The sequence below is a fragment of the Lynx rufus genome, unplaced genomic scaffold, assembly GCF_022079265.1.
Source record: "Lynx rufus isolate CCGP_SWC_20201006 ecotype Redwood Valley unplaced genomic scaffold, mLynRuf1.p SCAF_9, whole genome shotgun sequence".
NCBI classification, from domain to species: Eukaryota; Metazoa; Chordata; class Mammalia; order Carnivora; family Felidae; genus Lynx; species Lynx rufus.
Window position 1 is genome coordinate 10,306,519 of NW_025814897.1, and position 13,059 is coordinate 10,319,577.

Below are 13,059 nucleotides of genomic sequence, written 5' to 3' on the forward strand. Positions count from 1 at the left end.
CATCTTCATGTCTTCTTTGGGAAAACGTCTATGCAGATCTTCTGCCCTTTTTTTTAAAATTTATTTATTTGTTTTGAGAGAGAGAGAGAGAGCATGAGCGCATGTGATGAGTGGGGGAGGGGCAGAGAGAGAGGGAGAGAACCCCAAGCAGGTTCCACATTGTCAGCTCAGAGCCTGACTCGGGGCTCCATCTCATGAACTGCAAGATCATGACCTTAGTCGAAATTAAGAGTTGGATGCTTAACCGACTGAGCCACCCAGGTACCCCCTTCTGCCATTTTTTAATTGGATTATTAGTTTTTTCGGTATTGAGTTGTGTGGGTTCTTTATGTTTTGGATATTAACTGATTTTTTTTTGGCTCTGGTTTAAAAACTTTCACACTATCATAAGCCTTTTATACATGTTGCTATGAAATCTGAATGACCATTATTTTTAATGGCTGAATGATATTGCAGGAAACATTGCCTTTAAAAAAAGTAGTAAAATACACATAGCATTAAATTTACCCATCCTAATTATTTTTAAGTGTACAGTTGAGTTACATTAAGTACATACACATTATTGTGCTGTCATGACCACCATCCATCCACTTTTCATCTTGCAAACTGAAACTCTGTTCCCATTAAACAGTGACTCCTCTGGGAATGCAAACTGGTGCAGCTACTCTGGAAAACAGTATGGAGGTTCCTCAAAATATTAAAAATAGAACTACCCTGTACCCAGCAATAACACTACTAGGATTTTATCCAAATGATATGGGAGTGCTGATTCATAGGGGCACATGTACCCCAATGTTCATAACAGCAGTATTGACAATAGCCTAAGTATGGAAAGAGCCCACATGTCCATCAACTGATGAATAGATAAAGAAGATTGTGGTGTGTGTATATATATACATGTATACATACATATACATATATATCTACATACACACACACAGTGGAATATTACTCAGCAATCAGAATGAAATATTGCCATTTGCAATAATGTGGATGGAACTAGAATATATTGTGCTAAGCGAAATAAGTCAGCCAGAGAAAGACAAATAATCATATGATTTCACTCATATGTGGAATTTAAGAAATACAGCAGATGAACATAGGGGAAGGGAAGCAAAAAAAAAGATGAAAACAGAGAGGGATGGGTTGCCTGGGTGGCTTAGTCAGTTGAGTGTCCAGCTTCGGCTCAGGTCATGATCTCAAGGTTCATGAGTTCGAGCCCCGCATCAGGGTCTGTGCTGACAGCTGTTAGGCTAGAGCCTGCCTCGGATTCTGTGTCTCCTCTCCTCTCTCTCTCTCTCTCTCTCTCTTTCTCTCTCTCCCCTCCCCTGTTTATGCTGTCTCTCTCTCTTTCTCAAAAATAAACATAAAGTTTTTTTTTTTTTTTAAACAGAGAGGGAGGGAGGCAAACCATAAGAGACTCTTAAATACAGAGAACAAACTGAGGTTTGCTGGCAGAGTGTTGGGTGAGGTGATGGGCTAATTGGGCAATAGGCATTAAGGAGAGTACTTGTGGGGGTGAGCACTGGGTGTTATATGTAAGTGATGAATCACTAAATTCTATTCCTGACATCATTATTACACTAGATGTTAACTAACTTGGATTTAAATTAAATAAATAAACAAACAAAAAAGAAAAAAGAAAAATCAACTTTAGGAAAAGTAGAAAATGGCATAAGGAAGGAAAAGTAATTATAGTTTTCTACATGATTGTGTTGTGAATGACATTTTTATAGTCAATAATATGAATATTAAGTGTTAATGTAATTAATATTATGATAGTGATATTTAAAATATTGGGAGATTTAAGGGGTGCTCATGCGTAGTGGAGATGGGGAGAGAGAGGAGAGCTAAATCCTGATCTTTCCTAGTAGAAACCCAATAAAAGTCTAATGTGAAAAATAACAAGCATGTTAATTAGCAATATGGAAGTAAAAATCAAGAGTCAAATTAAAGTATTTGAAAGCGTTGGCCTCTAGGGACAGGAAAATGGAGTAAAGGGATTAGAGACTTCAGTTTATCATAGGAAGTTTTTTGGAATTGGTCGATTCTTTAAAACTACATATGTGAAATTGAACTATGTGTGTGCATTTAAACTACATAGATGTGCGATTTAAATTAAAATTGCAGGAACTTCCGGTTGCTCAGTGGGTTAAAGGTCAGACTCCTGATTTCAGCTTAGGTCATGGTCTTGCAGTTGGTGAGGTGGGGCTCTGCACTGACAGCAAGGAGCCTGCTTAGGATTCTCTCCCTCGTCTTCTCTCTCCCTCTTTCTCTCTTTTGCTCAAAATAAATAAATAAACTTAAAAAATAAATTAAATTAACATTGCAGAAGAAAAAAACATGAAGTAATACAATTTAAGGGAAGAGAGGAATCCTCTACATTTTCTTCCAGTCCTCCCCTTGTCCTTGAAGGAGTTTAGGACATGTATTCCAAAATACGCCACTTCGGCATACTGAGATGAAGGCACTTGAGAAACAGCAGATGCAGGAAGGGCTCCTGACCTCCCCTTTTCTACCTAAAAACAGGCCATAAAATTTCCTACAGGAAGGGAGCCCTCCCTGTACCAGGAGGCTCTTATCACCAGAGCCTGGGAACGGACATTGAAATGGATCTTAGGTACAAGCTTATTAAAATAGTCAACAATATGAGGTGGTAACCAAAAATAAATAAAGAAAGAGAACAAAAGAACGTGAAGTCTCTTAAATGAGGCAACTGAGTGTCTGGTGTTATACCCAGAGTATTGTGTTTGAGACTATGTATTGTAGTTTTAGAGGTATTTAGATAAGAATAGCAATAATTATTGAAATTATTTTGTTTTTAGTGTTTTTTGAAAAAAAATTACCAAAACAGAGAAACTACCAGCTAACATAATCAAGAAACAAAAGGGAGGAAGTACAAATATTCAAAACAGGAAATGGTGGTGGAAAGAAATCCATTGAAATAGATAAAATTTACGAGACTTTCTAGGCCTTTATGCAGATACATTTCAGAACCTCGTGAAATGGATAATTTTCTGGGAAAACACAGATTACCCAAATTCATAGAGATAGCAGGTTTGAACAGAACAGTTTTTATAGAGGAAAAAGGGGTACTTGTTAATTATCTACCTCTCAAAAAAAGCACCAGGCCCAGATTTCTTCATAGAGAAATGCTACCAAACCTTCAAATATCAAATAGTCCTAAAGCTCTGTATATCATTTCAGAGAAAATGAAACAAGTATAATATTCATGATCTACACATGATGCAGACAGTACAGAAAATTTATTCATATTACTTATGAATATCAATGAAAAAATAAAAAATATATAGTGCTAATACAGTACAAAAATATTTTAACAACAAATAGAATCCAACACTATATAAAAATATAATTCACAATGATGAGGTAGGATTAATTTCAAGAATGCAAAGTAGTTTCATTATTTGGAAATCCATTAATATATAACATATTAATAGGTCTCAGGATAAATAATCATAGGATTATCTCTATAAATGCTGACAAAACTTTTGTCAGAATTCAACATCCATTCCTCATAAAAATACTCAAGAAAACAAGACTTGATGGATACTTTCTTAATGTGATTTTATATACATACATACACATATATACACATACAGGTAAATATATGTGCATCCAATATATATGTAATAATATATTTATATATAAATATATGTATGTGGATATATATGTATATACACATGTGGATATAAAGGTATAAGTATGTGTATATGTATATATACATATACATATAATACATTTTGTGTGTATGTGTGTATATATATACACATTTATATATTTATATATGTGTGTATATATGTATACATGCATACACAAACATATATATTTTACTCTTAATCTTAAAACCAGTGATATTAAAATGAGAAACACTATAGGTATTTTAAGATAGGAGCAAGGAAGGGATGTCCCCTATTCCACTGCTTTTCAACCGGATGTAACCAATACAGTCTGACTAAAGAAACTGATTAGAGGCCCAAAGATTAGTAGGGTAAGACTCTCTGTTTGCAGATGATATCCTAGTAAATCTGGAAGACCACACAGAATCAATGACAAAACCAATTCAAACAATAAAAGGTAAGGTAACAGGATGTAAAATTAACCTACTGAAATCAGTAGCCTTCATATACACAAACAATAACTAGTTAGGGCACATAATGGTAGAAAAAACTTTTACAGTAGCAACAAAGAAGAAACTTAATAAGAAATGTGCAAACTTTAAAAACACTCCTTGGGGTGCCTGTGTGGCTCAGTCCGTTGACGCTTGATTTTGGCTCAGATTGTGATCCTAGGGTCATAGGATAGAGCCCCATGTTGGGCCCTGCACTGAACATGGAGCCTGCTTGAGATTCTCTGTCTCTGTCTCTCTCCCCCTGCCTTTCTCCCTTACTCTCATTCACTCACTCACTCTCTCTCTAAAATCACAAGACTCCTAAAAGACGCAATCAAGCAAATGATAAAACATCCTGTGTTCTTGAATAGGATAATTCAACATCATAAAGATGTCAGTATTCCCTAAGTTAATTTTAAAATTTAATACAATCTTTAAAATTCCAACAAGCTTTTAAAGGAAATTAGATCAATACTAAAGTTCATATGGAAAAATAAATATGCAAGTATAGTCAAGAAAACATGAAAAAAAGAAGATTTTCAGTGAAGGGACTAGCCTTTTTGACATTAAAAAATACTATAAACACTCTATGATTAAAACATTGTGATGTCAGTACATAAATAAATAAACAAGTGATATAGAATAGAAAGCCAAGAAATAAACCCAAGAACTAATAGAAATTTAATTTATTATAAGATAGCATCTGAAATCACTGGGCAAAGAAAGTCTTGTTTTACTTTTAAATTTATTTCCTGCATTTTTTTATTGTGGTAAACAATATGTAATGTAAAATTTACCATCTTAGCCATCTTTAGAGGTAAAGGTTAGTGTTAAGTTTATTCACATTGTTGTGGAACAGATCTTCAGAACTTTTTCAGCCTGCAAAACTGAAACTCTACCTTTTTGTGTGTGTGACTAGATTGTTTTGTTTATAATAATGTCCTCAAAGTTCTTCTGTGTTGTAGCATGTGACAGAATTTCCTTTCCTTCCTTTTTAATGGACACTAGGTTGTCCATTTTTTGATTGTCATAAATAATGCTGCTATAAACACAGGTATACAAATATTTCTTTGATTCCTTGCTTCCAGGGCCTTTGCATTTTAACACAATGGTGTTAGCCTTGCTTATCTGTGCTGAAGACATATTAAGCATTCAGCATATTAAGCACATGAAAGAAAAGACTGTATGATGTGAAACTCTTTTAAAAGCAAAGCCACTGGGGCTTCTGGGTGACTCAGTTGGTTGAGTGTCCGACTTTGGCTTCAGGTCATGATCTCACAGTTTGTGAGTTCTAGCCCCACGTCAGGCTCTGTGCTGACAGCTCAGAGCCTGGAGCCTGCTTCAGATTCTGTCTCCCCCTCTCTCTCTGCCCCTCCCTTGTTCGTGCTCTGTTTCTCTCTCAAAAACAAACAAACATTAAAAAAAAAAAAGAATTGTTTAAAAGCAAAGCTATAAACTTTTCCTTATAGTTTTTTGATTTTCCATTATTTAAAAAAAATTTTTTTTAACATACGCATGTTTGAGAGTGAGAGAAACAGAGTATGAGTGGGGGAGGGGCAGAGAGAGTGGGAGACACGGAATCTGAAGCAGGCTCCAGGGTCCAAGCTGTCAGCACAGAGCCCGATGTGGGGCTTGAACTCACGGACCTCGAGATCATGACCTGAGTTGAAGTCGGACACTTAATTGACTGAGCCACCCAGGTGCCCCTATATTCCATTATTTAAATAGATAATTTCTACTGTAATCATACGTACCAAGATGATTAATAATCTTATTTGTTCTTTAGCATAATTCTGATAAATTTGAAAAAATTTAAAGTAAATGGAATACATAATACATACATAAGATATGAAGATTATTATTTCTTAAAGCTTAGGAACCCATTTTAACTTGGAGAATGTCAAGTATTTCATATCCTCTTATGCTATTTTCCTGGCTATAGGGTAAAAATCAGACTTATTTTAGGAGTCACCAGTTTGGAGTGTTATTTTCAACCTTCTAAGTGTGAGTTTTTTGACAGGGGAGTAAGGGTCAGAAGAATGTAAGTAGTTCTTCTCCGTTCGATTTCAGGATATACTCAAAAGGTGTCATCTCTTACTCAAGTTTTCAAACTAAACAGGTTGTGCTGGGAACCCATTCCAATTCCTTATCTCTGTATTTGAAGGCATTCATTTGCCCCTGTGTTTTTCTTACTGATATTTGTCTTTCTGTTTTTGCTGCTGTCTGAAGGTACAATCACTGGTTTGATGGGATGGCTTTGCTTCACCAGTTCAGGATGGAGAAGGGCACAGTGACGTATAGAAGCAAGTTCCTACAGAGTGATACTTATAAGGCCAATACTGTTCATGATCGAATTGTGATCTCAGAATTTGGCACGCTGGCTGTCCCTGACCCCTGCAAGAATGTTTTTGAACGTTTCTTATCAAAGTTTGAAGTGCCTGGTAAGCAGCCTTTTACTGTGCTCAGAATTTCTGGGTGATAGTGATGACTATTTAATTATGATGTATGTCAATCTATATAAATACATATCTTGAAGTAGAATTTTTTTCTTTTTTTTTGGTATAAGAGGATGTTTAAACTGTGTTCTTGCTCTGACTGTGCTACAGTAAGTTGTGGTGTTTAAGTAACTCTGGGATTTGGTTTCAGCAATAACTGACAACACCAATGTCAACTATGTGCAGTACAAGGGTGACTACTACCTTAGTACTGAGACCAACTTTATGAACAAAGTGGACATCAAAACTCTGGAAAAAACTGAAAAGGTAAAATATAGTTTAAGAAAATGAATAAGGACGCCTGGGTGGCTCAGTTGTTTAAGTGTTTGATTGGGTCAGGTCATGATCTCATGGTTTGTGGGTTGGAGCCCTGCCTCAGGCTCCCTGCTGTCAGCACGGAGCCTACTTCAGATCCTTTGTCTCCCTCTCTCTCTGCGCCTCCTCTGCGCTCTCTCTCTCAAAAATAAAAATTAATGAACATTTACAAAAATGAATAAAATAGACCCTAACATTGCATTCCTTTCCGAATACTTTTTAGAGGGGTAGTTATCTGAAGAAGAAATTGGAGCCTTTATGAAACAAAGAAAAAAAAGTTACCCACTGATTCAGGGTATTACTCTGCACCTTCTGTCCTCAGTAGATCTAGCCCTGTGAGGTTGGTTTTCCTTAAAGATAATTCTAGATGTCTTCCTTAGTCCTAATATCTGAAGGCTATAGTAAAGGAAAAATACAATAGTACAGATTTAAGTTGGCCATTTCATGTTCTTCCTAGCTACAGATAGAATTGGATTAGAGACTGTCTAGGCCCCTCCTGCATTCACCTAACACATTAATAAAAATTAAATTAAATTTGGACCAGAACTTTAATTCTTATTTTTTGAACTTTCCTGCAATCTTGGTGGGGGATGGGGAATCCTTACTGGATGATCATTTTTGTCCATTTGGTGGTGGTGGTGGTGGAGTTTTTATTTATTATTTAGTCTCAATTTCTTTAGAAGGAAAAATAATTTTGATTTCTTAGAGGTGAGACATTAGGGCTTAGACTATAGTTGTCATATCTTATTTTTAAGATATCTGACACATTCCTACTTTTGATAAATGTAAGTAGAGATCTTCCCATTTTAACATTTAAAAGTCTCTGATGGTCTTAAATTTGCAGGTAGACTGGAGGAAATTCATTGCTGTGAATGGAGCAACTGCACATCCTCACTATGACGCTGATGGAACAGCTTACAACATGGGGAACTCCTATGGGTCACGTGGTAAAGTTGGGAAGGAGGTCTTTTTAAAAATAATTAGGAGTTAACTATCTCCCCAGTGTTCCATTACAGTTAAGGTGTAGACATAGGGAACTTTGTTTAAAAGGGTCAGAAGGAAATCTCCAAAGTTGCATAACTGAGCTGAAGGTACCTAATTTACTGTGTTCTATGGTCCTTTTGCACATATGCTTAGCAACTGATTTGCTATTTGACCTTTTCAGCATGACTTACATTTTTTATGTTCTGTTGTGCTTTTTGGCTTACAGGCCTTACAGGGATTTTCAGTATGTATTTCTCAAACTTGAATTTAAAAAAAAATCACACTATAAGTACAAGAAATTTAGAATGGTACAGCAAACAGATGTGGGGAAAGTACATTGTTCATTACATGGGAAAGGATTTATTTTTATTATGGGAAAAATACACTACAAAGTAAGTTAAGGTTATTGTGTGTTTGTATTTCCAGCCATTTACATCACATCTGTTTCCTGGTCACCCACAACTCCTTTTCCAACTGCCTACCAATCTGCTCCAGAAACTTCTAATAGCTAATAATGATAGCTAACATTTATTGAGTGCCTAGTATATCCTGGTGTTAAGCATTTTTCAATGTACTTTTTTAATTTAGTCCTTATAACGACTCTCTGAGAGAGGTACTATTACTGCCCCCATTTTACAGACAAGGGCAGTGAATCTGGAGACTGTGTAAGATACTCAGTTAGGCAAGTTTCTAGTGTGTAAGGCCAGTCTTGCCAACAAGTCTGAATCATACCCAAAGTCACTCTGTTAGACTATCTTCGTAGTTATTTATTACTGAGTACAGAAGACTGTCAGAGCATGCAAATTCATGTTCCTGTAACCTGAGTGCATGTCTCTCTGAAGAGAAATGGGTAGGTGTTCTATATTTCTGACTATCTGTCTTAACCTGTCCATCAGTCTATCATGTATAACCTGTGAAACATTTGTATGGTTTAGCTTTTGTGTAGGTTAATGTGTGCCTTTGGTGAGTAATTGGCTTTGCAGGGTGTTTGTGTCTACTTCTCCATATTGACATAGGTGACTGTGTATTAAAATGCATAGTGCAGGTTTGTTTTTTGCTGGCTCAAGTAGAGCTAGGTATCCTAAAACTTCATCACCCAGCTCTCTCTCCATATATATATGTATTTTTTAATGTTTATTTCTTTGGGAGAGAGAGTGAGAGACAGAGTGTGAGCAGGAGAGGGGCAGAGAGAGAAGGAGACACAGAATCTGAAGGCTCCAGGCTCTTAGCTGTCAGCACAGAGCCCGACGTGGGGCTTGAACTCATGAACCACAAGATCATGACCTGAGCTGAAGTCAGGATGCTTAACCGAATGAGCCACCCAGGCGCTCCTCTATCCTCTTCTTTATTACCTGATCTTGAGTAGGAAATGTGTTCTTCACGGCTGTTATAGGAAACAGCAAACATCCTTTTAGGTAAAATGTTTCAGGAAATGGGTAAACTAACTCCGCAGTTTTTTGTCCCTCCATCTTTTTTGATCATTAAAAAAATTTCATTAAAAATGGTATCTATTCTATATACTTCTCTGGTCTGTTTTTTATTCCCTTAACAATGTATTAAAATATTATAATAATTATTTCTTATGTCAAGAAACATTTCCCAGAATCAGGCTGCATAGAATTCTCCTAAGTAGATGATCTATTTTAAAAACTATTTTCTTGTTAATTAAAATATGGTTGACAAAAAGTACATTTCCTAATAAATTAAGTCTATTAATCAAGTAGATAACTGGTAACTAGTTCATAATATGATAGATACTGTTTAGCTTTTCTGAATTATATATTCTAAAATAAGTAGTCGTTAGATCAGTGGTTCTTAGCCTTTAGTGTGCCTCAGAATGTTCTGGAATGCTTCCTAGCAATGTAGATTACTGGGCTTTATCTTCAGAGAGTTTGGTTCAGTAGACCTGAAAAAGGACCAAGAATCCGCTTTTCAATCACCCCCTTACCCCTTATCTTGGCACATTTTAACAAGGTCCCCACGTGATTTTGGTGCAAGTGACTCTTGGATCTTTGAGAAACCCTGCCACCAGTCATCAGGGGCTGTGGCTGTTCTTGGTACTTTGCCTCAGTCTATTATACAAAGTCCTGAAGAGTCTCCCAGAGTTAGATGCAGTGTTGGGCAAGTCATTCCTCTGGGCATTCCTTTGTTGGGTGTTTCCTGGGTATGTGTCTGTCTTGCTCATGGCTTCACAACTTGCAGTTAGAACAGTTCATTAATTAATACTGGTTAAATTTAGTGAGTTTTGTCACTTAATCTAACCACTGAGATGAGCAATTCTTTATCTTCTAATCTCAACTGAAACTGAATCTCCTCCCCCTCCCCCCTTCCCCCTCCCCTCCCCCTCCTCCCCTCCTCCTCCCCTTCTCCCCTTCCTCCTCCCTGTCTTCCTCCCCCTCTCCCCCTCCTCCCTCCCTCCTCCCCCTCCTCCTCCCTCTCTTCCTCCTCCCCCACCCCCTCCCCTCCTCCTCCTCCCCTTCCTCCTCCTCCTCCCCTTCCTCCTTCTCCTCCTCTTCATCTTCCTCCTTCCTCAAATGTTCAGTTCAACCGGAGTTTTTGAACTGGAGCTCAAATGTACATGTAGCTGTAGAGAGGTTGTGTTTGGGAGAAATTTAGTGATTCTCATAATAAAGTGCTTGCTGGTAATTTCTGTCTTTAAGAAATAAAAAGCTTTTAACTGTTTAAGCATTTCCCTGCATTTTTAAAGTCTTTAAAAAATGAACAAAAATCCTCTAAATAATCAATCCAAGTAGTTTTTAGTACTAATGAAATGTATGTAATCTGTTAGATAGTAATATGGTACTTTTGGAACTGTAGAACTGGTCTTTTATCACTTTTATAACTCATCACTGTCTAAAGCATGATGTTTTATATATAATGGGTGTGCAGAACACATCTATATCCTAACTCAGACCCCTTCAGTATTTTATATCAATTGGATATAAAATTGATAAAAAATACTCAGTGTTTTTACTAGGATGTCTAACAGGTGTTACAAAATTAACTTATTTAAAACCAGACTCCTGAATTTTTCCCCTAAATTTTCTCTGCCTAAAAGATTCCCCATTTAAGCTGATGGTAACTTCATCCTTCCAGTTGCTCAGGATGATAATTTTGGAATCATCCTTCACATCTGTCTCTCACATCCATATCCAGTTGGTCAAAAAGCAATTGCAGCAGTGCCTTCAAAATAAATTAAAAAATCCAACCACCTCATATGACCTCCACTGCTGGCATTCTGGTTTGAGCCCACCATCCTCTCGCATGTGAATTGGTGTAATAGCTTCTTAACTGGTCTCTGGGCATCTACCCTTGCCCCATTTCAGTTTATTGTCAGCATATCAGCCACTTATCTTTTTAGCCCACCCACCTCATCTCAGACTTTTCTTGCTTACTCTGACAGGGCCTCACTGGCCTTCATGCTATTATTTGGACACTCCAGGCTTACTTTTGGCTGAGAATCTTTGCATTTATTCTTGTCTCTGCCTGGAATGTGTTTCTCCCAGATATCCTCAAGCCTCTCTTCCTCACCTCCTCTTGGTCTTTTCTCAAATGTCACTGTCTTAGTGAAGCCTTCTCAGATCACCCTATCAACAATTGCAAACAGTGGCCCCCATCCATATACACTTATTCCCAGTCCCTATAGATCTTGTCATCATCCGATGCTTTATACTTCTACTTATTGGATGCTTTATTAGAATCTGAGCTTTGTAAAAGAAAAGGCTTGTGTACATTTGGACCCTGCTGTGTATAAGTGTCTGGAAGATAAACTTAGGACACTTAGAAGAGTGTTTGGAATATAGTTGACACTCAAGAAGTAATGGCTGAATAAATGAATAGAGAACAGAAGGGTTATCTTGTTCCAAAAGAAGCTGAGTGTTTGCAAAGTTATGTGTTACCCCAGTTTTTCAGGACCAGCATTGGCAATTCTAATACCAGAAATATAATTCAATATGACCTCAGTATTTGTTTATTCACTGAACGATTTAAAACAATTTTTTAATGTTTATTTATTTTTGAGAGGTGGAGGAGGGGCAGAGAGAGAGGGAGACACAGAATCTGAAGGAGGCTCCAGGCTCCAAGCTCTGAGCTGTCAGCACAGAGCCCAATGCAGTGCTCAAACTCATGAACTGCGAGCTCATGACCTGAGCCAGAGTTGGATGCTTAACCGATGAGCCACCCTGGTGCCCCTATTCACTGAATAATTTAACAAACATAAGTTGTTAAGTAATCCATCATCAATAGCTATTTTTACTGTGCCTACTGAATGCTAAGTTCTTGCTTGGTACTGAGGATACAAAGATGAATCAGACACAATTCCTGCCCTTGAAGAGCCCACCAGTCTATTGGGAAGCAGATAAACAAGCACGAAATTATAGTGCAATAAGATAAGTGTATGACTGTACAGGATATAATCAGGGCATTGAGGAGAGGCACCAAATACCTTTGGGGTGGGGAAGAATCAGGGAGGGCTACTTGAGGAGTGGTTACCTGAGCTGGTTCTTGCAGAAGTAGTAAGATGAATAATTACATGAATGAAGGCAATTGCATGAATGCATTAAGAAAGGATAAGATGGGACTTGGAGTGACCCCAGGGATCCAGAGGACTGGAGAGGAGTTGGGTGTGGGGGCAAATGGAGATTGTAATTGTAGGGATTGGGGAATGGTGAGAGGGACAAGTAGAATTAGAGGATATTCTTGCCTGCTACCTGATCTTTTCCTATAAAGTAGAGAATGAGTTCATTTTTAGGGAGTGAGAGGGTAGTCTTTTGAGAGCATTAAAATGCAATAAACTTAGCTAGCAATCATGAAAAAAAATGCAATAAACCGTTGGTTGATTACTTTGTGTGTATCATTTTAAAACCTTAGCTAATGACTTTCATAAAGTTAATATTTTTTTTTTATCCAAGTCTTTGTTTGAAATAACCTTTTATGGGTGCGCCTGGGTGGCTCAGTTGGTTAAGCATCTGACTTCGGCTCAGGTCATGATCTCATGGTTCCTGAGTGAGTTTGAGCCCAACATTGGGATCTCTGCTGGCGGTGCAGAGCCTGCTTCAGATCCTGTCTCCCTCTCTCTGCCCCTCCCCCACTTGTGCCTCACGCTCTCTCTCAAAAATAAATAAACATTAAAAA

General features: G+C 37.4%; 1 protein-coding gene across 2 annotated transcripts in view; it reads left to right on the top strand.

Moving 5' to 3' along the window:
• Positions 1 to 13,059, top strand: part of LOC124506151 (testis-expressed protein 12) — a 49,382-nt gene that overhangs the window by 15,788 nt on the left and 20,535 nt on the right. For both annotated transcript variants that reach the window (XM_047072170.1, XM_047072169.1), the window contains exons 5-7: positions 6,362 to 6,573; positions 6,779 to 6,894; positions 7,787 to 7,889. In XM_047072170.1, the coding sequence (XP_046928126.1) occupies positions 6,362 to 6,573; positions 6,779 to 6,894; positions 7,787 to 7,889 (431 nt within the window). The remainder of the gene's footprint in view (positions 1 to 6,361; positions 6,574 to 6,778; positions 6,895 to 7,786; positions 7,890 to 13,059) is intronic.